Here is a 22,028-nt window from a genome sequence, read left to right on the forward strand (position 1 = left end):
ATTCAACCAGTCTGGCAGTTATGGATTTCTGTGAGAAAGTATTTGAGGGCTTGGATAGGGTCTTGCAATTTCACGGCATATTTTATGACTTATCAAGAGCGTTATATTGTGTTGATCATAATATTCTTTTACATAAATTAAATTACCACAGTTTTGACGCCAGTCATTTACTTAGCTCCTATCTGACTGATCTGAAGTCAGTATTTATGTTGTTTAAGAGGTCGTAGAGTTTAGCATTGAAACATGGAGGCTCCGTACTAGAGCTTTTACTAACTTTACTAAGTATAAAATAGGAATAAGTCAACGATCGGCCTATTTATCATACTGGCTGTGTTTTATCTGTATGTGAAAGACACAACTTCTTTAATTGCGGACACAAGGGAAACCAATATTTCTTGCATCTCTCAAGAGTCAGATTAGTCAAGATTAAATTGAGATCTTGGTTCTTTTCAGCATCTCTCGAATGGCATCACTTTTGGTTTTTTCCTGTTTTTTGTTAGGTTTTTCTTGGCTGCATCATGTTGGGGAATTACCATCCAAAGTGTCAAGGAGCATATTGCTTAAACGAAATTTGTCGGGCTCTGTCTCAATGGGCACAGTCAGGGTTGCTTATCTCAGCTATTTTCATTCTATAAAAAGCACATGTCTAAGATATTTGCATTGCAAAAAAGATGTATAAGGGTGATTGCTCGTTTGGGCTATAGTGTTGTGAATTCAAGTTCAGGGAATTAAAAATTCTCACTCTACTTAGGGAAAATATGGCCAAGTATAAGACATATGCTGATACCCGAAATAATAACTGCTTAAGTTTTCATTGACTTTCCAGATCCGAAACAGGGGTTTTTCACTAAGGAGTTTTTAAAGCATCTGTAAGGGTTCTGCCACTTTATATATTCAAAAAATAACGTTAAAGGTTTCTTAATTAAAAACCCTTTTTACTCATTTGAAGCATTTCTTCACTCCATTATGTAAGTCCACTTTATATTTTTTGTAACAGTTACTTTGCATTTGCTAGTTTTACTTAGTGATAAATGTTTGATGTATTTTTCCTTTCATTTTGGCTTACCTTATTATAATATTACTGAGTAAGTTTTATTATTGTAATTTTAATTGTAATACTTTTTTTCTATATTTTTACTTGTGCAAGGGTTTGTACTTTTAGGCACGAATAAAGAAATAATAAAAGTAAATATAGAAGGGTAAAAACGAGGGTTTTAAATATTACAGGATTCATATCAATCTTGGATTCGGTAGTGCAAAGGCGAAACTGCCTGGCTGTATCCAAAATTGAAGGTTGGAGTAAGAAGGGTTATTCCAGGTTTTTGAAATTAATTTTGATTTTAGTCGAGGCATATTCAGAAAAAATGAAAATAAAAAATATATGCAGTCCAAGAATGTTTTTGCGGTATTTTTGTTAAATTTAATTTGTCGTGATTTTTAAGCTTTTCCAGACTTCTAAAATCCATTTCAAATTTATTCCAGGCACCTGATGTTACGTCTCATTTCTTCCAGGAATGTGAAATATTTTCCAGGTTTATTCAGATTCTTTTTAATCCCACTAATTTAAATTAATTAAATTTACTTCCAAAGATGTTTTTTTAGGTCTGTTATTTAATTCTTCATATTTCTCAGGATATAAGATCAATTTTGGGTTTTATTCCAGGAACCTGCGGTCATTTGTCAAGTTTTCCAAAAATCAAAAACAAAAAATCTTTTTCGGGATTTTTCAGTCTTTTTTTTCAAATCTATTTTTAATTTTATTCCAGGCATTTCCAGTAATTTTTATACCATCCAAAAATGTTTCTCTAAGTTTTGATATTAATTTTTCATATTTTCCAGGATTTTAATTTTATTCCGGGCACTCATTAATAACTTTTCAATATTGTTTTTTTAATTATTTTTTTATAATTTTTGACCGGACTAATAAAGCATAATGAATAGGCTATTTGGTGACGCCTCCTTATAAGTTCTATCTCTCTCCGTTACGCGAGGCGCATCAGCTCTTTCTTTCTAGACGGCGCATTAGTCCGGTCAAGAGTGTTCAAAATTGTGCATTTGGTCAAGAACACGAAAAATGCTTATAACTTGTTTGTTATTCGTTTTTCGAAAGAATGTAATAAAAAATATTTTTTATTTTATAGTCAAGGGAAGCATCGATTGTAAAAATAAAAAATCAAAAATTTCATATACATTGATGAGAAAATCCCCCTTTTTAGCTTAGAAGGTTTACAGCTTTTCCAAGCTTTTGAAATCAATGTCGAGGTTTCTTCGGGCACTTCCATGCTATTTTTAATTTACTTCCATGCTTTTCTGGTAATTTTTTATGCCTTCCAAGGATGCTTGTTCCAGATGCTTAAATCCATTTTTCATAATTTTTTTGATTTTTTAAGTTAATTTTATTTTTTTTCTAGTCACTGAATATCATTTCTCATGTTTTTCAATAATTTAAAAATATTTTCCAGGTACTTTCAAAAGATTTATAATTTTTGTTCCAGGGCATTTCAGTAATTTTTAATTTTTCTTAAGGATGTTATTCCAGATTTTCAAAACCGTTGTCTATAATATTTAATTTTTTCAAGTATTATAAAATCAATGTCGATTTTTTTTTCCAGACAATAGACGTCATTTTTCATATCTTCCAGGAATCTTAAAAACTCTCTAGGCACTTTTAAGCTATTTTTTATTTTTTTCCAGGTCTTTCCAGTAATTTTCAAGCATATTTTTCTATATTTTTAAATCCGTTTTCCATAATTTTTTCATATTTTCCAGGATTTCGAAATAATGTTTTTTTTCGAAATTAGACACTGGACGTCCTTTCTCTGATCTTACAGGAACCTCAAACGATTTTTCAGGCACTATCAAGCTATTTTTAATTTTATTCCAGTCATTTCCAATAATTTTTTATGACTCTCAAAGATGATTTTCCAGATGTTTAAATCCATTTTTTTATCTTTTCAAGGCTTTCGCATGAACTTGAATAATTATTATAATTATATTATTATTTATTATAATTATATTATAATTATATTTATTAGCATGAATAATTAATTATTCAAGAAAATTTGATTTTTTTTAAAATCCTCTATTTTTTCACCATTTTTGACCGGACTAATATAATACAATGAATAGAGTATTTGGTGACGCCCCCTTATATCTCCTATCTCACTCCGTTACGCGGCGCGCATCAGCTTATTCTTTCTAGACGGCGCATTAGTCCGGTCGAAAGTGATCAAAATTGTGCTTCTGGTAAAAAACTTAAAAAATTTTAATAACTCCTTTTTTATTTGTTTTTCGAAAAAATATATAAAATACTTTTTATTTTATATTCAAGTGGAGCATCAATTGCAAAATAAATAATCCAACATTTTCAGGAAAATCACTATTTCTCGCTTTAGAGGTTTTCCGAGATTTTCTCCCGCTGTATAGCGAATATATTTGAAATTTCTTCACCTATGCATAGCCCTCAATATTCCAAACAACTTCTATATAAATCATGAATAATGAAAAACTATTATTTACGAAAAAAAATCGGCACTTCATCATTATTTTACCGCCAACGCTACCATTGAACCCGCCAAAGTTATGGCCTAAAATACAACGCGATCCGTGGGTTTTTTATGGGGACTTTTACGGCAAACCCTATTTCGCATTATTGACCAAAAAAAAAATCATATTTCCCTATTTTCCTATATGCATAGGGCTTTTATGCGGCCACGTTAGATTTTATGTGGCGGCACTTTCGCATATTTTTAAGAGGGCATTTTTATCGAAATATTCTCGATTATTTCAGATATACCGGGCGGACCAGTGCGAATTCTGCTTATGCTTGGACGGCGAAATGTTCTGCTGGTGGCAGGACTGCCCGCCCACCATGGAAGGCCCTTGCAAGAACCAAGGACCGTTTTCTCCATGCAGTAAGAACCAAGAAAGTCTTATTTTATTAAATTAGAATTTCCATTATGTCCCGTTTCAGCTTCCGTACCTGTAGCACCTACTACGTCGTCTTCTAAAACGTCTTCGACATCCCCGTCAATTATCAAACCGGTGTCGTCGGCAAACGGGTTTAAGTCTACCAAGTCAGAGCCTTCCGTTACCACTGGGGTGCCAGTGGGTGAAGAGGAGTCTACGAGTCTACAAGAGGAGTCTACGGCGTATACTGAGGATGATGAAGAAGAGGAGGATACGTCTGAGAGTGACCGCAATAGTACTGAGTTGAGCGGCAGTACTGAGGGCCCTAAGAGTTGTGTAGTTATGGGTAAGAGGGAACGCAAACATAGGATTTTTCTTATTTAGGTCATTTTTTAAACTCGTCACTCTAAGCCAAATAACTTTTTTCTCGTTAATTAAACGGGTCAATGTGTGAAATACTTTTTTATTTGCCTTTAATGGAAGCATCTATAGCAATATTTTAAAATTCAAAATTTCCCATATACTTTGAGAAAAATACCTATTTGGATTAGATTAGATTTTTTTAAGTTTTCTTCCGCTGTATAGTAAATAAAATTAAAATATTTTGATCAAAATATTTTGATTTTATTACATTTCATTTGCTTGATTTTACTTGGAACTACAAACAACTTTTACGTAAAACATATTATCCAGAAAAAATTTGATGAGTTTCTAAAAAAAATTAATTCTGGAACATAGCTTTTGTATTTTTTCCTGGCTTTCCTACGGGAAATAGAAGCTTTTGGCATAAGACTTTTTTCCTTGCCTCTATATGCGTATTATATGGAAATAATTTTTTTTTGATTCGGCTATATTTTGAAATTCGTCATTTTTGCACAAAAACCAATAAAGTGTCAATAACTTCTTTATCGTTTGTTTTTAGAAAAAAAGTGTAAAATACTTTTTTATCATTCTTTAAAAGGAGCATCTATTTCAGAAATTAAAATAGCCAAATTTCCCATATATTTTGAGAAAATTGCCTGTTTGTATTATGTTTTTTGCAGATTTTCTCCCACTGTATGGGAAATAAATTTTATGGAAAATCTACTTTCTTTATTTTTTCCTGGCTTTCTTATGTACAGGGTGCGGCATAACTGTCTCCCTATTTTTAACCTTCCCTCGTAATGCCATGCGGCGTCGCAGAATAGTGGGGGTACCGCCACTAAGAGCCGTATGGGAAACAGTTTTGTTTAAACATGTTTTAGTCTGAAGGTGAAGCATCATGTGGACCAACGCACAGCGCGCATTCACCGTGGAAGTGTACCTCCGCGAAAATCGGTCAGTTATTGCTGCGCAACGAGCGTTCCGGATAAGGTTCCAAATTCCGCGAAATGAAGGAGTCCCGGACCGAAAATCAATTGTGTTGTGGGTCAAGAACTTCAGAGAAACTGGATCTGTTATCAAAAAAGGAGATGGATGGCCACGGACACCCGAAAACATCGAGACTGTGAGACGCTTATTTTTACGGTCACCTAGACGTTCTGCACGGAGACACGCAGCTGCCCTTCGTTTATCTGACCGCACTATGCGAAGAGTTCTTCACAAGGATCCTCGTTTTCATCCATACAAGATGGTTCTAGCACAGGAATTATCAGACCGTGATTGGAACAATCGACGTGCTGCATGTGAAATTATGCTTCAACATTTACCTCAGGGCGCGGTTTTTTTTAGTGACGAGGCACATTTTTACTTGTCTGGCTCGGTAAACAAGCAAAACTTTCGGTATTGGGCCGCTGATAATCCGAGAGAGATACACGAGAAGCCTCTACATAGTGAGAAAGTGACAGTTTGGTGCGCCGTGTCTGAAATGGGGATAATCGGCCCTTACTTCTTTGAAGAAGAAAATCACGCTATTACTGTCAATTCGGAACGCTATGTAGCGACGATTCACAATTTTTTCGCCCCAGCTTTTGCAGGACTCAATGTGCAAGATGCCTGGTTTCAGCCAGATGGGGCAACAGCTCACACATCTCGAGCTTCAATGCAAGTATTGAGAGAAATGTTCCCCGGACGTTTTCTCTCTCTGAGAGGCGATATTTCTTGGCCTGCACGCTCGCCCTGCGACTTCTTTCTGTGGGGCTACCTAAAAGCTGAAGTCTTCAAACATCGTCCAACGACTATTAGACAACTAAAAGATGCAATCCGCCTGGAAACTCGCAGAATACTCCAAGAAATGCTTGCAAGAGTTATGCGAAACTTCAGAAGTCGCTTGCACCAGTGCTTCGATAATGGTAGACGGCACTTGCCAGATATTCTCTTCAAAACCACATAGGACAAAAATGTTCTAGTTGTACTTTTAAAATAAAAAAATAAAATCTTTGTATATGTTAGGATCAAACACCGATTTCGGCCAATGGTCGAAAAATACGGCCAAAACGCGTTCTGGCCACTAACCTATTACCAAAGTCCGAAAAATCGCGTTCCGGCCGTTAAATGTAGACCAGAACGCGTTCTAGTCCTTTTGAAATTACCAGAATGCGTTCTGGATCTTTTCAAATTACCAGAACGCGTTTTGGATCTTTTAAAATTTCCAGAATGCGTATTGACTTTTCGCAGTTAGCCTGAAAGCAATCTGACTTTTGTCACATTGCCAAAACGCGTCGAACACATAAAAAAATCGTTCAAAGGCCAGTGTAATATGGAAAAATATTTTTATTGTTTATGTAAGTATAACATTCAAACGTTAAAAGTAACAAAATCAACTCTAAAAGAAACAGAGAAAATCAAAATACGTAAAACTTTTGGAACCTTAAGGGCTTACTTATTTTTACATGAACTGTTGTGCGGTGACATTTACTGTTACACACTATTTTCTTGGCCCTACACGCACATTTTCTGTTGATGCAATATCGTTTGCAATTGCACTGTATATAGCCTTGTTTCGATCCAGATGCTAAGCCAGAAGCAGTTCGAAGAGATACAGACGTTGACGGGACTGTTGAAATATCAATAAAGTCGGAGTCGGCTAAGGTAAACTCATTACGGCTATACAGCGATTGCAAAGTTCCATCTTTCGTTCCTGAAAATTGATAAAACATTATATTAAATTGCTTATTTTATTTATTTATTACCTACCAAGCTGATAAAGTTCAGAGTCATTTATACTGAGTACAACAGCTAACACGTTTCTCGGGGCAAGTCTACATCAGGTCAAAGTCTACATCAAAATAATAAAAATAAATTATAATAATAAAGATTAAAGTCTAAATCAAAAGCCTACATCAAGGTCTACATGTCCACATCAGGTACTCGTATAATAACGGTTTTTCCTACATCAATAGGTGGTAACTTTGAATTCGAGAGAGCGATCATTTTCTCGGCCTGCTTTTCCAGTCCACCTTTAGCCTCGACCCGTACGTTACTAATATTTTCATTTCGTAAACATCGATTACATATAATGCGTTGTTCACCCCCTCCATTTCCTTCATTGGCTTTTCCGCAGATGATATGAATAGATAAGCAACAAACTGAACATCTAAGGGAATCTGACATTTCTTTTTCGCATATTGTACAGACATTTTTCTCTTGTTGTTGTTGTTGTTGTTTATCTTCAGTATTCCTTCTGTTTATCGAATTATCGTCGTCAACTAGACGCAAATGTCCATCTTCTCGTTCGTCTGAATTTTCTTGATTGCACAACTTTGGTAGTTCCTCTTCTGTTTTAATGTTTGATAGCAGTTCCTTAGGATTGCTTGACGAATCTTTAAGACCGATCTTTTGAGGCGTGCCGAACATAGCTTCATAAGGACTTTTAGTTATTCCTGTATGCAGAGAACGATTTTTATTGCTTTGCACAAACCGCAGTCCTTCAGATCATTTCGTTGTGTTTTGGTCACCAACCATGTAACCAACATGTCCCTTACATCTTGATTCGATCTCTCTACGGACCCTTGGCTTTGCGAATGACGAGGTTTTCCATGGACCAACTTCAATCCGGGCCACATTTCAGCAAGATTTTCTACGATGCGGTTTGCAAATTCTCTGCCATTGTCGCTTTGTAAAATCATAGGGGCGCCGAACAAACAGAAAATATCTAATAAATGATAGGCCACTTCTTCAGCTGTCTTTGTTTTTAGTGCTCTTAGCACGGTGAATTTTGTTAAATGATCCTGATAATTGAGAATGAAACGAAAATCTTGGTCTGGTTCACTTTGCATGTCAATTAAGTCTACTTGACAGCGCGAATTAATTTCATTTGTTAAAATTGGTTTCAGACACTTGAATTATTAATACGTGTGTTAGGTGCGCTGTTCATTGTTATAAGCCGAAATGGATGTTACTTTGAAAGCTCTGTGATGACACAGATTAATAGGGGAAAAAGGCGAAAGATGCAGATTGACAATTGGAAGCAGAATGCCAGAAAACGGTGCAGAGACAGTGGAGACGCTTAAGTTTGATCTAGAAATGTCCCTATATAGAAGCTTTAAAACGCCCAGATGAAGTAAGTTAATTTAAATTACCTACCATTTAAAATTCAGTAATAGTGTTAATTTTTAGAGACGTGTATGCAAGTGTTCTCAGTCGTTTAATGGGTGCTCTGCTGAATTATTGGTGGAAAAGCACCAAATATTATTCCAAAATTTCAGACGGCTAAGTTATGATAGTCAATCACAAATTATTTCTATTTAAGAGCCGAAGAGAAGGAGGGTTAAGGAGGCAATGTCCCGCTGCCAAACCACTGTGAAATACGCCATAAATAATATACCCGTATGCAAATCAACAGTTTGTTATATATTCTCAATCACCCAGAGATGACTTCAGTGCCTTGTGGATAAAATAAAATATGATGCAAATATAACTGACCAACGTGGAAAGCATATGAATCGCCCAAAAAAACTAAAGCTAACCGATGCAGAGAAAATATGTGAACATATTAATTCATTTTCACAGCAGCAATCATTATAGCAGAAATGCATCCATAAAGAACTGCCTCCCAGCTGATTTGAGCATCTCAAAAATGTATAGACTGTTCTTGGAAAAATACCCACAAAGTAAAGTCTCATTAAGGACTTATCATGATATATTTAAAAGTAAATTTAACCTACGTTTTGGACTTCCCAGATCAGACACCTGTTCATACTGTGACAAGCTGTTCATAAAACTTTGCTCAACGAGCGATGAACACGAAATAAGGGAAATCGAAAATGAAAGTAAAATCTATCACATGCGAGCAGAAGCAGGCTATAAGACAAGATACCGAAATGGCTAAGATAAATCCTAATTATGTGGTTTTATGCACAGATTTGCAGCAAGTACTTTTTGTCCAAACCTAACTCATTCGTTCATTTTCTATCAGAGGCAATTTTCTACCTATAACTATTGTGTTCATAACATGGAAAATAGTATAGCTACAATGATGTTATGGCATGAAGTAATGGCACATCGAGGTTCTACTGAGATTGCATCGGCATTACTATTTCCTAGTCACCCAAAATTTCAATACTCTTGGTCGAGGGCAGAAAAGAAAACTTGTGGTTTGGTCGGACCGATGCGTAGGACAAAATAACAATTGGAAGATGATAACATTGCTTCGACTATTACTGAAAGAAACATATTTTACCCAGGTGGAGCAAAAGTTTTTGATTAGTGGACATAGCTTTTTGCCCTGTGATAGAGACTTTGCTCAGATTGAAAGAGTCTCTCGGTTTATGTTCCATTCCAGTGGGCAGATGTGATCGCCAAATCAAAAGTAAATAATCCCTTCACAGTTATTTACATGCATCAGAAATTTTTTAAAGATTTTACTGATGCAGAAAATTCAATTTGGAAGGATCCTAAATGCAAAATAACACAGGGAGTGTGGATTCAAATAACATCGGATGACCCGAACAGTATCCGGATAAGAAAATCCCATAACACAATTCAACCATGGATGTCGTATTCGCTAAAATCACCCAAGAAAACGATGGTTGAAGTATCTCTGAATGACCTACGGGAGGCCTATAATGAACTTCTTCCAATCAAAAAAGAGAAACTTGCCAACTTATTACATATGTAAAATATATCAATTTCTATCATAATATTAAAAGCGGTGCCTGAAAATATGTAGTTTCGTTTTATTTTTGATTGACATTAGGGTTGCCACGAGACGAGACGAGACGAGATTAAGAATTGTCTCGTCTCGTCTCGAAAGTTCGAGACAAAAATTTTTCGAGACGAGACGAGACAAGCTTATGTCGCGTCGAGACAAGACCTTATCTCGTCTCGTCTCGTCTCGTCTCGTTTTGTCTCGAAAAGTTCTGATACCTATGTAAAAGCCCAGGATAAAACTTAAAAATTTAATAGACCCCAATAAACAATAAACATATTATAGGTAGTTAAGTATGAAAGTTAAAAAAAATCATATTCGATTTTTAAATTAATTGGGCAGGTAGGCATGTTGGGAAAGATTTTTTTAAGATTTAATAAAATATTTATACGAGCACCCCATTAAAGTCATGCAAAACGCATTTTCCAACAATCTATAGTAAGCAATAATATAAAGCAGTCATAGTGTTTTTATAAAAGCGGAATATTGAAAATAATATTTTATATGCATTTAAGCTACAGTTGTCAACATACCTATTAACAGCAGAAAAATATCAATAAAATATTAGAAAGGTAGGTATTAAATTATTAAATAATATTATTTTTAATAAATTTAATATTGATTTGTTATTCGTTAAGAAAAAGTTATGTTATGGTTGTCACAGAACTAAGTATTAAAAAAAACTATTAGTAACAATATTTAATATTTGGTCATTATATGCAGCCATAAACATATTACCCTTTTTTCCCTAGATTCTCAAGTACTCATCAAGTATATTTTACCCAAGAAGGTTCTTTTTTATCATTGCCATATGTTACACGCCATATGAAAAAAGCTGGTTTGGTTGTTACAAAACAACGGAATAGACTCAACGCAGAATCGGCTCGTTCATTGCTGTGCTTAAATTCATGGTACACTTGTAGATTAAAAGATAAAATAAATATTGACTACTGAAACTTTTTATTGGGTATTTATTTATGCCTTTTGGTATTTATTAGCAATTTGATCTAAACATTTTACGTACATTGATAAATTTGAACTAAATGTCTATTCTAATTAAGTTTATACTTATATCTTACTTGTCATGTTATATTGTTTTTTAAATGTATTTATTTGTTGTTGCTGTTTAGAAAATATATTTATTTAACGTAAACTTAATTTGTTCTCGTATTTTTAATATTTAAGTTTCTGAATTTATATTCTTTCTTTATGAAGAGTGCAATGTAATAACTATAATGTACCTATTAAAATATTAAACATAAATTTGTGTATTTGTTTGGCTCTATATTTTTTTATTCTAAAATGTATAATTTATTATATTTACTTTATTCCATAATTAAGTAAGTAATTTATTATAAAGGGTATACACAGCCTTTGAAGCATGGCTTAGAAGGTTATATAGGAATACTTATTTTAAGACAAAAATTCCAATAATCATATCGAACATATTACCTGTAGACGTCGACATTTTTCATAGACTTTTTTAACAGATGACAAAGTATCATTTGATTCTGTTTGTTCGAGACGAAAGATAGGTATTAAAAAACATAATATGTATGTGAATATATTATTAAATAGGAGCCTCTTTAAATAATAATTATAAAGCAAATTGCAAAATGTGGCAAAACCAAAACTCTAGGGACAAATCGACACGTTATGAATGCAGTTAAAGTCCAGTGCAACGATATATTAGAATGGTCACCTATCAAAACACCAGCATTTTAATTCTCAAACAATGTAAATAGAAGGTGGATGACATTGTTTGGCAGGTGGAATGCTGGTGTTTTGACGGGTGACCATTCTAATATATCGTTGCACTGGACTTTACCATTTTTCGGAGGGTTTCGATAGTTTTTCAGTTTTGTAACAGTGACGCAACTGTTCCGTCCGGTGAATGCAGGTAATATTCTTAAATTTTTGGTAAATTCAAAAAATATAATAATATATGGTGTTTGTTTAAAATAAGAAAGCCCACCGTTTTATGACACACCTTGTATAAAAACGTTAAGTTGAAAAAAAAATGCGCAGCTAAAATAAAAACAGACGTGACTGGTCCAAGAGATTTAAATAAACATACCCCTAAATTCTAAGGATATTTTTTCCAATCTACACACCACCTGTTACACAAATCGTAAGCCCATTAGTATAATAATGGGGAAACAAAAAAATAATCAAAACCTATTCCGTGATTTTAATGACAATTTTTCCAATTATTACTGGAAGCATTTTACATATATCGAGACGTCTCGTCTCGTCTCGTCTCGCCTTGTCTCGAACATTTTTATCTCGTCTCGTCTCGTCTCAAAATTCGAGACAAAATACTTTCGAGACGAGATAAAATGGCTTCGAGACGAGACGAGACGAGACGAGACATCTCGTGTCTCGTGTCTCGCGGCATCCCTAATTGACATGAAAAATAAAAATTATTTTTTCACTTTAACTTTAACTTTATTTTTAATCCTAAAACAACGTTGTAACAGCCTTATTTCCCTAAAACAATGTTGTAACCGACGTGGATATATACAACGTTGTTTTATTGAAATAAGGAAAATATTCTCGTAAATCCGAATTCTGTATGTGGTCAAGTCTGCAATGCCTCTCTATGGTTAAGTTCATAAGTGTTATTGATATTAGCCATATATTAAATTCATTTGATTAAGCAATCGGTTATTTTTCGTTTTTTTCGATTTCCCAACAAAACAATATTTGGCAGTTACAACGTTGTTCCAGCATAGGGTTCAACTATGCCGCACCCTGTAAAATAAGAACCTTTGCTATCAGACTTTTGTCATTAACTCTTCATGATTAATATATTGCAATTTTTTTTGATTCGGCTATTTTTGAATATTCTTGAAATTCCGTCACTTTTGGACAAAACCCCGTAAAAGTGCTAATAACTTATTCATCGTTCATTTTATGAAAAAATGTATAGGATACTTTTTAATTTGTCCTTAAAAGAAGCATCCATTGCATAAAAAAAATCCCAACATTTCTCATATATTTTGAGAAAATTGCTTTTTTGGATTACATTTTTTTCTGGATTTTCTTCCACTGCATGAAAAATAAATATTTTTTTTAATGTTAAATAGCACTTATATATAAGACATATTTTTGAAGGACCCATAGATTTTTTGTAAAAAAATTGAATGTCGTTTTTTGGATAATTTCATGTAACTTCAGTTTTTAGGTAAATTTTTTTTTTAATTTTATTTCTTAGCTTCTAGATACCAGGCTATTTTAATATTTAGCACGAAAAATATGCAAAAAATTGATAAATTTTCAAAAAAAAAATAAAATTCTGGAACGTAGCTTCTTATGGAAAATCTTTTAAATTTTTTCCAAGATTTCCTTTTTGGGAAAATTTTGCCATACGACTTTTTTCATTGTCTAGTTATGAATAATAGATGGCAATTTCTTTTTAATTTTCGCCCATTTTTTGATTATTGAAATTTTGTCAGTTTTGGACAAAACCCCATAAAAGTGCCAATAACTTTTTTATCGTTCGTTTTTTGGAAAAATACATTAAGTGCTATTTAATTTACCCTTAAAAAGAGCATCCATAGCAAGCATAAAAAAATCGAAATTTTTTATACATTTTGAAAAAATCGCCTTTTTTGGATTAGAGGTTTTTGTAGATTTTCTCCCACTGTACGAGAAATAAAATCATATTTTTTTACCCATGAATAGCACTTGTCATTGCAAACATATTTTTCAGAGCCCATATATTTTTTGGAAAAAAATAAAACCTGAATTTTTGAAAAATTTCATGGCTATCATTTCATTCTTCAATTTTTGGCTAAACAAATGATTCATTTTTTTTTAATTTTCTGCCTTAATTTATAGTTTTCAGTTTATATTAATATTTTTATTAAAATACTTGCAAAAAATCTGGGGAAATTTCTAAAAAATAAAATTCTGGAACGTAGTTTCTTATGGAAAATCTACTTTTTTACTTTTTCCTGGTTTTCCTATGCAAAATGGAACCTTTTGTCATGACACTTTTTTCACTGTCCCTTCACGCTTAATATAGGGTAAAAAAAATATCTGTTTCGGCCACCTTTTGAATACTCAAAATTTTGATAGTTTTGGACAGCAACCAAAAAAGTGCCAATAACTTCATCATCGTTCGTTTTTAAGAAAAATGTGTAAAACACTTTTTTATTTGCCTTTAACCGGAGCATTTATTTCAAAAATAAAAAAATCAAAATTCCGTATACATTTTGAGAAAATCTTTTATTTCTGATTACACGTTTCTTCGAATTTTCTTCCACTGGATTGTGAATAATATTAAAATTCCTTCACCCGCAAATAGCTCCCATAATTCCAAACAATTTTCATCTAATCCTGTTTTCTTTTAGACCCATAACAATCCTAAAAAAAACGTACTATTTTAGGTCAAGAGTACCAAGAGGGCGACAACCTACCACACAGCACCGGCAACTGCTTGGAGTGCGTCTGCGCCCAGGGCGGGAAAATCACCTGCTCTCCCCACCAATGCGTTCCAGCAGGAGACGAGATCACTGACTACCACCAGCAGGGGGCGCCACAAGGAAACGACGTATTTTAAAACTAAACAATTTATTTTATTATAAACAGAACGGGGCTAACGTGCGGCTTTAGAGGGTCCTTAAGACATCCTCATTGAACATCGCATTTCTTAGGCTCGAGTTATAATCCGCCTTTTGAAAGGAACGTAGGGAGACATGCTATATAGCCCTTAAGATATTTGTCATATTTTGTGAAGTGAAATGTCTGTAATCCCTCTATTTATCCATCGTCCCCTATTCATTCCTAAAGGATAATTTGCGCTTGGGGGGTTTCAATTCGCGTAGAGGATTTGCCTCAGTTGTCACTTGTCAAAGTGACAGTTCATTTAATCGGGAATGTACCTAGACGCTCTTAGATTTGCGTCAGTTGTCACTTGTCACGGTGACAAGTGACAGATAATTGGTCCCTAAAGAAAGACTGTACGTTAACCCTTATATCGTTACATCAAAATGCAAACTAGTAATCTTTAAAAAGTACAATAATTTTTCTTATATACAAATATTAGTTTATACTTAGTCATATCAAGGTAATATCAGCAAAAGAAGCTTTGAAATAACATATAAATTTTGATAATTAACAGTTCATTTTCCTCGTTATTTAGAGAAGAAAAAAACGTTTCGGGAACCATAAACTTAAAAAAAAAGTACTGAATATAGTAATTTTTGTATTAGATATTTTATATTAGACCATTTGAACCAAATACATTTAGTATATTATTATATAGTATAAATTTAATAGAAATATTCGTTTTTTTTTTACTGGCTTCTTCATATCTAACTAACCTAACTTTTCGTATAAAAAAACCTAGATTAGACCTGTTAAAGATTAGCTAATTGTAAGTAATATGTTAGTCTAAACGATATTTAATATGACGTTTATTTCGTTGTTTGTTTTATATATATGTTTACATTTTTGTTAAAATATAAAATTCTTACGAAATGTTAAGTTTTTTATTTTTTTTTACGGATTTTAGAGAACCTGCAGCAGCACCATCAGGAGGATGTATTTAGACGCTCCTAGAGTTCTGTCACTTGTCAGTCTTTGAAACGTCACCTGTCACAAGTAACAGTTAATTCCGTATAAATAGAAGCGCAAAGAAGTAATCTCGAATACGAAAGGAAGGCCTACAAAGCCGATTAGTATCTCCTGAATTATATTTCGGCGCTTTGTTCTCGAGTTCACTAGATTAGAGAACTATGTAGTACGGTTTTTGTAGGCTAGAGGCCACAAGTTTTTTGAACGAAATTCTTAGCTTGTTTTTGTAAATTCAACCTTTAATTGTTTTGTTTCCCTACAATTGGCACAACTGAAATTTGTCAGAGTGACCAACATCGAAAGGACAATCACGCAAAATGGCGTCCAATGGTCATCGACTTTTTATTGAATTATCAGTTCAGGTATAAGTATTTATTAAGTGCGTGGTCTATATATGTTTGTATTTTGTGATAGTGTCTTTCCGCTGATCTATCTACATTTTGTTAGTTGTCAACTTCATTAGGTTTTTTGTGCGTGAACAGGTCACACGTTTTTCGTCCTTTCCCTCAATTTATTTTTCTTATATATACTAATTCCTTTCTTTTTAGAATGTTTTCAGTTTAATATGGGTAAGAATTCTAGACGTAGGCACACTGGGTTAAGGTCAAGGTAGATATGGATCTGGATCAGATGATCGAAGCCTGAGAGATTTTGATAAAACGCCTGAAACGCACAATTGAAAGTGCACTCAGTCAAAGTGCAAAAAGTAATAAGTTACGTAGCACTGTAGGCTCGCCTCACTCTGATTGGGATCTAGAGTTCTCTATGTGATACGGTACGCAGTACGAGAGACTCGAAGCCAGAGAGGCAAAGAGATCGAAAATATTGACTCCCTTAACCCTATTCTTAACGTACTTAACGTTAAGAATACTCCTATTTTTAGCAAAAATATTAAAGACATGCTGCTTTAAATGCCCCAATTGACAGTTTTTTATTTGGTACAGATTTTTCTGAGCAATGCAAAAATACTAAAGCAATAGAAAAATCTCGTTGTAAAGAACTTAAGGTTTCTATTACCTGTGAAGCCATTAAAACCTATTTTTTTTTAAAACACAGGTTCCCTGCTCCTAGCAGTTCTTTAAACAGGAGGAGGCCTTCTCACCAATTGAGGGAAGGGAGACAAAAGAGCTCCAAATTTGCTCTAAAGAATGGAGAATATCACCAACAGAGATGCAGACAAAATTAGATAAGAAGGTAACTATGATTGCTGGTACTAGAGAATGGAGGAAAATAATTGACAATAGTACAGTATTGTGCTCCAAGGCTTAAAAATTCCTTTTGTTTCAAAACCCATTCAAAGCAACAGGGATCCTCTTAGATTAGATCCCCTAAGATCCTCGTAAATTTATCTGGTGAAGACAAGTTAGACTCTCTCTTACAGGAGATGTCCAATAATACGCGGTAATAGAGAGATGCCAATCTACAAGAGCTCAATTTATCTCGCTATTCTTCATAACCACCAAAAGTGACGGTTGTTCCAAAAGATTTATTTTAAATCTTAAACAGTTTAATAATTTTATAAAATACATAATCAACACATTACATTGGAGGATTTCAGAACTGTCACAAAATTTATACAAAATGGCGATTATATGGCATCAGTGGATCTAGACTGGACGTCGATAAACTCCCCGGCAATAACACTTGGAATTGTTGGACTAGAGTCATACCTTTCTTCCGCTATTCTTTGGTGTGCCTCTGCTTTCTCTTCTTTCTGCTTACTATCAGCCGCCCTCGGCCTGCTGTTCTTTTTTCTTAGTGTTCGTCTTTTCCTGCGTGTCTTCTTGGATATATAGCCGTGGGGCAAAACACGATCGGTGACGTTCCCTCTGGACTACCGGGCGACCTTCCAGAGTATCCAGCCTTACCCAGATAAACGGCTCTGCCTGGGTGGACCGCTATTTCCGATATACTCGTGGGACCAACATGGACCATCAAACAGAAGAAACAAAAAAACTCTCCCTCCCCTCCGTTCCCCCTCCACTATGGCGGGCTCTGAAACATTAGAGCTCACCTTTCCTTCAACTCCTGTTGCGGGCCCTTCCTCTGATGGGTCCACACATTCCCGAGGGCTCTGCCTTAGTAAGGAAACGCAGTAATCCCCGACGTCAACATCGACGATCTAGCTGGAGCTCTCAACAGGGCACAGCTGAAAAGAAAGAACCTCTGCGGTTCGGAGAAAAAAAGGAGAAGGAAGGCTAGGGCTGCAGAAGAGGCCAAGGGCTCCCTGGGCTTGGCTTCCGCGACGGCCTTGGCACCTACTCCCTCAGAGGTTTGCAAGCCTGGGGCTTCCACTAAGGAGGGACAAGGCACCAAAAGGCTCAGGACACCTAGATCTACGCCTACCGAGCGCGCTGGCGGGGCTAAGAGCGGTCTAAGAGCGGCTATAGGCGGACCGCTGAGTCCCGGCCTAGTCAGCTATGCGCTGTAATGGTATTACTGGCGCTTACTAATTTTTTTCTATCCCTTCTCGATCTTCTGGGTTTTTTATAAAGTTTGTAGTTGGTTATCCAACCATTATCTCGGGCGCCACCCTCAAGTTTAATGTGGATGAGGGACCACGGCCTATCGGGTAGCCTTTAGACAGTGGAGAAAGTAATTCAGGTCTTCTGTGTGAGTAAAACTATAGGCAGGCAACATTGTAACAAAATTACATTTATTCATCCCAAAACCTAACATGTCATCTCTTTGCTAACACTTCTCAATAAGCCTTACATACGGCCAAATTCAATACGGTACGGTGCGGGAAGAGGAGGGGTGCAATGAAGAGAACCCATGTCGGTAAGCAAAATGTAAAAGCGGTACGGTAATTTATGGTAGTGAATGAACGGATCAGATACAGCCCAGAGAAAATAAAGTATGAAACGGTCGGTATTAATCGGAATGGTAAGCGGTAAGTCACCCACAGGATAATTAAGCGGTCTAATATAAGTGCGGTCACTCGTAACCTTGGCCAACTCCACTGACCAAAATGTCGGTAGACGCGGTCCTAATTATGTAGGTAGAAGATGGCAATGCTGTCAGGTTGGGAATAATGGGATAATATCCAATGCGGGGTGATACCTCGTAACGGTCCGACACGTAGCCCCCTAGCGCTTTTTAAGGAATACACAGTGTTACCCCGTAACGGTCCGGCACGCAACCCCGTGTATCCCGTAGACACTAGGAATAATGTCCAATGCAGGGTGCTACCTCGTAACGATCCAACACGTAGCCTTTTAGCACTTTTTAAGGAATACACAGTATTACCCCGTAACGGTCCGGCACGCAACCCCGTGTATCCTGTAGACACTAGGAATAGGAAAAAGGGATTTGCCTAGCTTCTTACCTATTATACTTACATGCTGACAACAGCAACGGAGCGATGTACGGTACTGTGGGGCTTACCTCGGTCGGTTGCTGCGGTCGGACTGCCACTCAACGGACTGCCGGTCAGTGCATCGCGTTATATAGAGCACGGACATGCGCGATAACCGTAGTGGTGGTACGGACACGAACGGTACTGAGGTATTAACGCGGTGATAAATTAATAATTAACGCGGTCGCGCGTTTATTAACAAAATAAAAAGTTTCCTAACTTTACTGGGCAAATCTTAGTGGTCAATATGAATCTTGAAAATTATTAACTTAAGTTGGAAAAAGAACCGAGTAATTCTACAGATTACAGAATTACAGAAAATTTAGTAACTTCGTTACAGCGCGATCGGTCGGCAGCACCAAACTGCAGGTGGCAGTGTGCCAAACGGGGCATCCCGAGGTCGATTTTACTGGCGAACAGCTGCTACAATTCGTGGACTCGGTGACTGAGGTCATACCGCGGACGTCGTCAAAAAAAGATCAAGCAATCAATTAAATCAACGACAAATCAATCCGTAGACAATGGCCCTTTCAGCTCCAAGGACTAATGCCCAGTATGCCCCCTAACATTCCTGCAGGCGAATCTACAGCATGGAAGATCGTTCACCGCTGTTCTGTGCAAAACGCTCACTGAGCTCCATATCGACGTCGTCTTATTATAGGAGCCCTGCACTTGCCAGGGCTCTGTTAAAGGCCTGGGTTTGACGGGCGGCACACTACATAAACATGTAGTACCTTGTAAAAAATCTCTCGCATGCATCCTTACAAGGGATGTGCGGTGCTTTCTCCTCTCAGGTCTCTGTACAAGGGACCTAGTAGCCGTCAAACTGTCAATGCACACGGGAAAGGATCTGGTAGTCTGCTCTGCCTACTTTCCCATCGTCACTGCGGTGGTCAAATACTGTGAAGACTTGGGTCTCTCGCTTCTCATGGACTGCGATTTGAATTCACATCACGGCCTTTGGGCATGCGGAGATGAGAACCCAAGGGGCCGCTCCCTGGTTGACTTCCTGTGCTCAAATGGCCTAGAACTACTCAACCGGGGCAGTGTCCCAACTTTCTACTGCAATAGGGTTGAATCAATTATTGACCGTACTATCTGTTCACCTAATACTGTGAAGCTTTTCAGCTCATGGAGTGTCCCTTGAGGTCACAATGTCGGACCACAGGGAAATTCTTTTTGAATTAAAGAAGCAGGAACTGAAATCCAAGGTGCACTGACTGGAACCACTTTCGAGAGGAACTAGTCGGTGGTTTTGCTGACATGCCGGCAAGGTACACAACTCCGGCCGACACAGAGATCGGGATTGTCAACCTGACTCGTGTAATAGTCGCGGCATTCGAGGGCAGCTGTCTCCTCCGACGGGGACCCGCCAACGCCAATAATGCCTGGTGGAACAGTAACACGAAAAAGCACCGTAACACTACAAACACACCCTCCGCGGCAAAGTACTGTCCAAGGACTCTGGAACTAAATTGGGGTCGCTGTCACTTCCAGATGGCGGCTTTACTACCAGTGAGCGGGAGTCACTGGAGGTCATGCTGCGCACTCACTTCCCAAACTCCAACTCATCTCGCGATCCTCCTAGCTGTTCTCGGCATGGATGGATTATATCCATGCCTTTTGCAAAACGGGTTAGAAGTACTACCCCACACATAGTCAGACTATTCAGGACCTCTTTTGCTCAGGGCTGCGTCCCAAAGTTATAGCGTCAAGTGAAAGTCGTCTTCATTCCGAAACTCGAAAAAAGCGATTTTACAGATCCCAAATCGTACCGACTTATCAGCCTTAACAGCTTTATGTTGAAGGCGATGGAGAGGCTGATTGATCAGTACCTTTAGGAAAGCATCCTGGTCAAAAAACCACTGCATGTGCACCAATACGCCTATCAGGTGGGCAAATCCACAAACCTGGCCCTACACCACCTCGTGAGGAAGGTGGAGGGTGTTCTGTGTAGTGCCAAGGCCTGCCTGGGTGCGTTTCTAGACATTGAAGGGGCGTTCGACAACACCCCTTTCGCAATAATCTGCCAAGAACTCGAGAGCCGTGGCTCAGAACCCTGTTTGGTTAGCTGGATAGAGGCGTTCGCAACGTCATGTATCTGTCCAGCTTAACAGCGAGATTGTCAAAACGTTGGCGGCTAGGGTTGCCCGCAGGGAGGAGTATTGTCCCCTACCCTTATGGTCGACAGCCTGATAAATCTTTTAAACAATGCTGGCCTATACACACAGGCCTACGCTGATGATCTGGTAATCCTTTGCCCGGGGAAAGATGCCGCCTCAATGAGGGGCCCTATGATAAGAGCTCTGGGTATGGTGGACATATGGTGCCTCTCGGGGGTCTCAGGATTAACCCCAAAAAAGCATAGCCCCTACTATTCACGAGGAGACGTAACTTTGGCACGCCTTCTGTTATATCTCTAGGTGGCGTGCAGCTGCATTACTCCAGGACTTTTCGATTCCTGGGAATCAAGTTAGATCCCAAACTCTCCTGGTACGATCATGCAGACACCAGAATCAAGAAGGCCACCTGCGCGCTCTTTTGGCAATACCTGGGGTTTGTCTCCTTAGATCCTTCACTGGCTCTACTCGCACATTGTGAGACCCTTTTCCCACATACGGGGCACCGTTTCCCACATATCGTGTGGTGGCCATGTATGGAGAAAGCGAAAATTTGTGCTCAACTGGACAGAGTCCAACGTCTTGCATGTCTCAGTATAACGGATTCCATGCGAACGGCGCCAACTAGAGCGCTTGAGACTCTGCTGAGCCTTCCGCCTCTGGACCTCGTTGTGCAATCTTAGTAAGTGGGCCATCAGGTAAAAGATAATCATCTTCACGGATAATATCATTCGGGTCAAAATGCTTGGCACAAACCACAGAATATGGAGTAGAAGCCCAATTATCTCTAGGTATGGTTCTTAGCCATTTAAATTGAAGTTGTTCATCTTTGGGAAGCCAAAAACAGAAATACTTGCCTCCCCTGTTCTTAAACTACTTTTGTAATTAGATTTACATCTTGGTTCTTAGACATAAGTTTCTAGTTTTAGTGGAACACAAGATAATCACAAAAAGTCCCGAATCACATAGATAAAAGCACAACATAAAAATC

General features: G+C 37.0%; 1 protein-coding gene across 1 annotated transcript in view; it reads left to right on the top strand.

Moving 5' to 3' along the window:
- The window catches only part of LOC126747023 (uncharacterized), a 312,317-nt gene extending 297,772 nt beyond the window's left edge, over positions 1-14,545 (top strand). The window contains exons 3-5 of the mRNA XM_050455507.1: positions 3,791-3,914; positions 3,974-4,255; positions 14,371-14,545. Coding sequence (XP_050311464.1) covers positions 3,791-3,914; positions 3,974-4,255; positions 14,371-14,543 — 579 coding nt within the window. The 3' untranslated portion in view covers positions 14,544-14,545. The remainder of the gene's footprint in view (positions 1-3,790; positions 3,915-3,973; positions 4,256-14,370) is intronic.
- Positions 14,546-22,028: the final 7,483 nt, after the last annotated feature.

Source organism: Anthonomus grandis, chromosome 18, assembly GCF_022605725.1.
Source record: "Anthonomus grandis grandis chromosome 18, icAntGran1.3, whole genome shotgun sequence".
Lineage (NCBI taxonomy): Eukaryota > Metazoa > Arthropoda > Insecta > Coleoptera > Curculionidae > Anthonomus > Anthonomus grandis.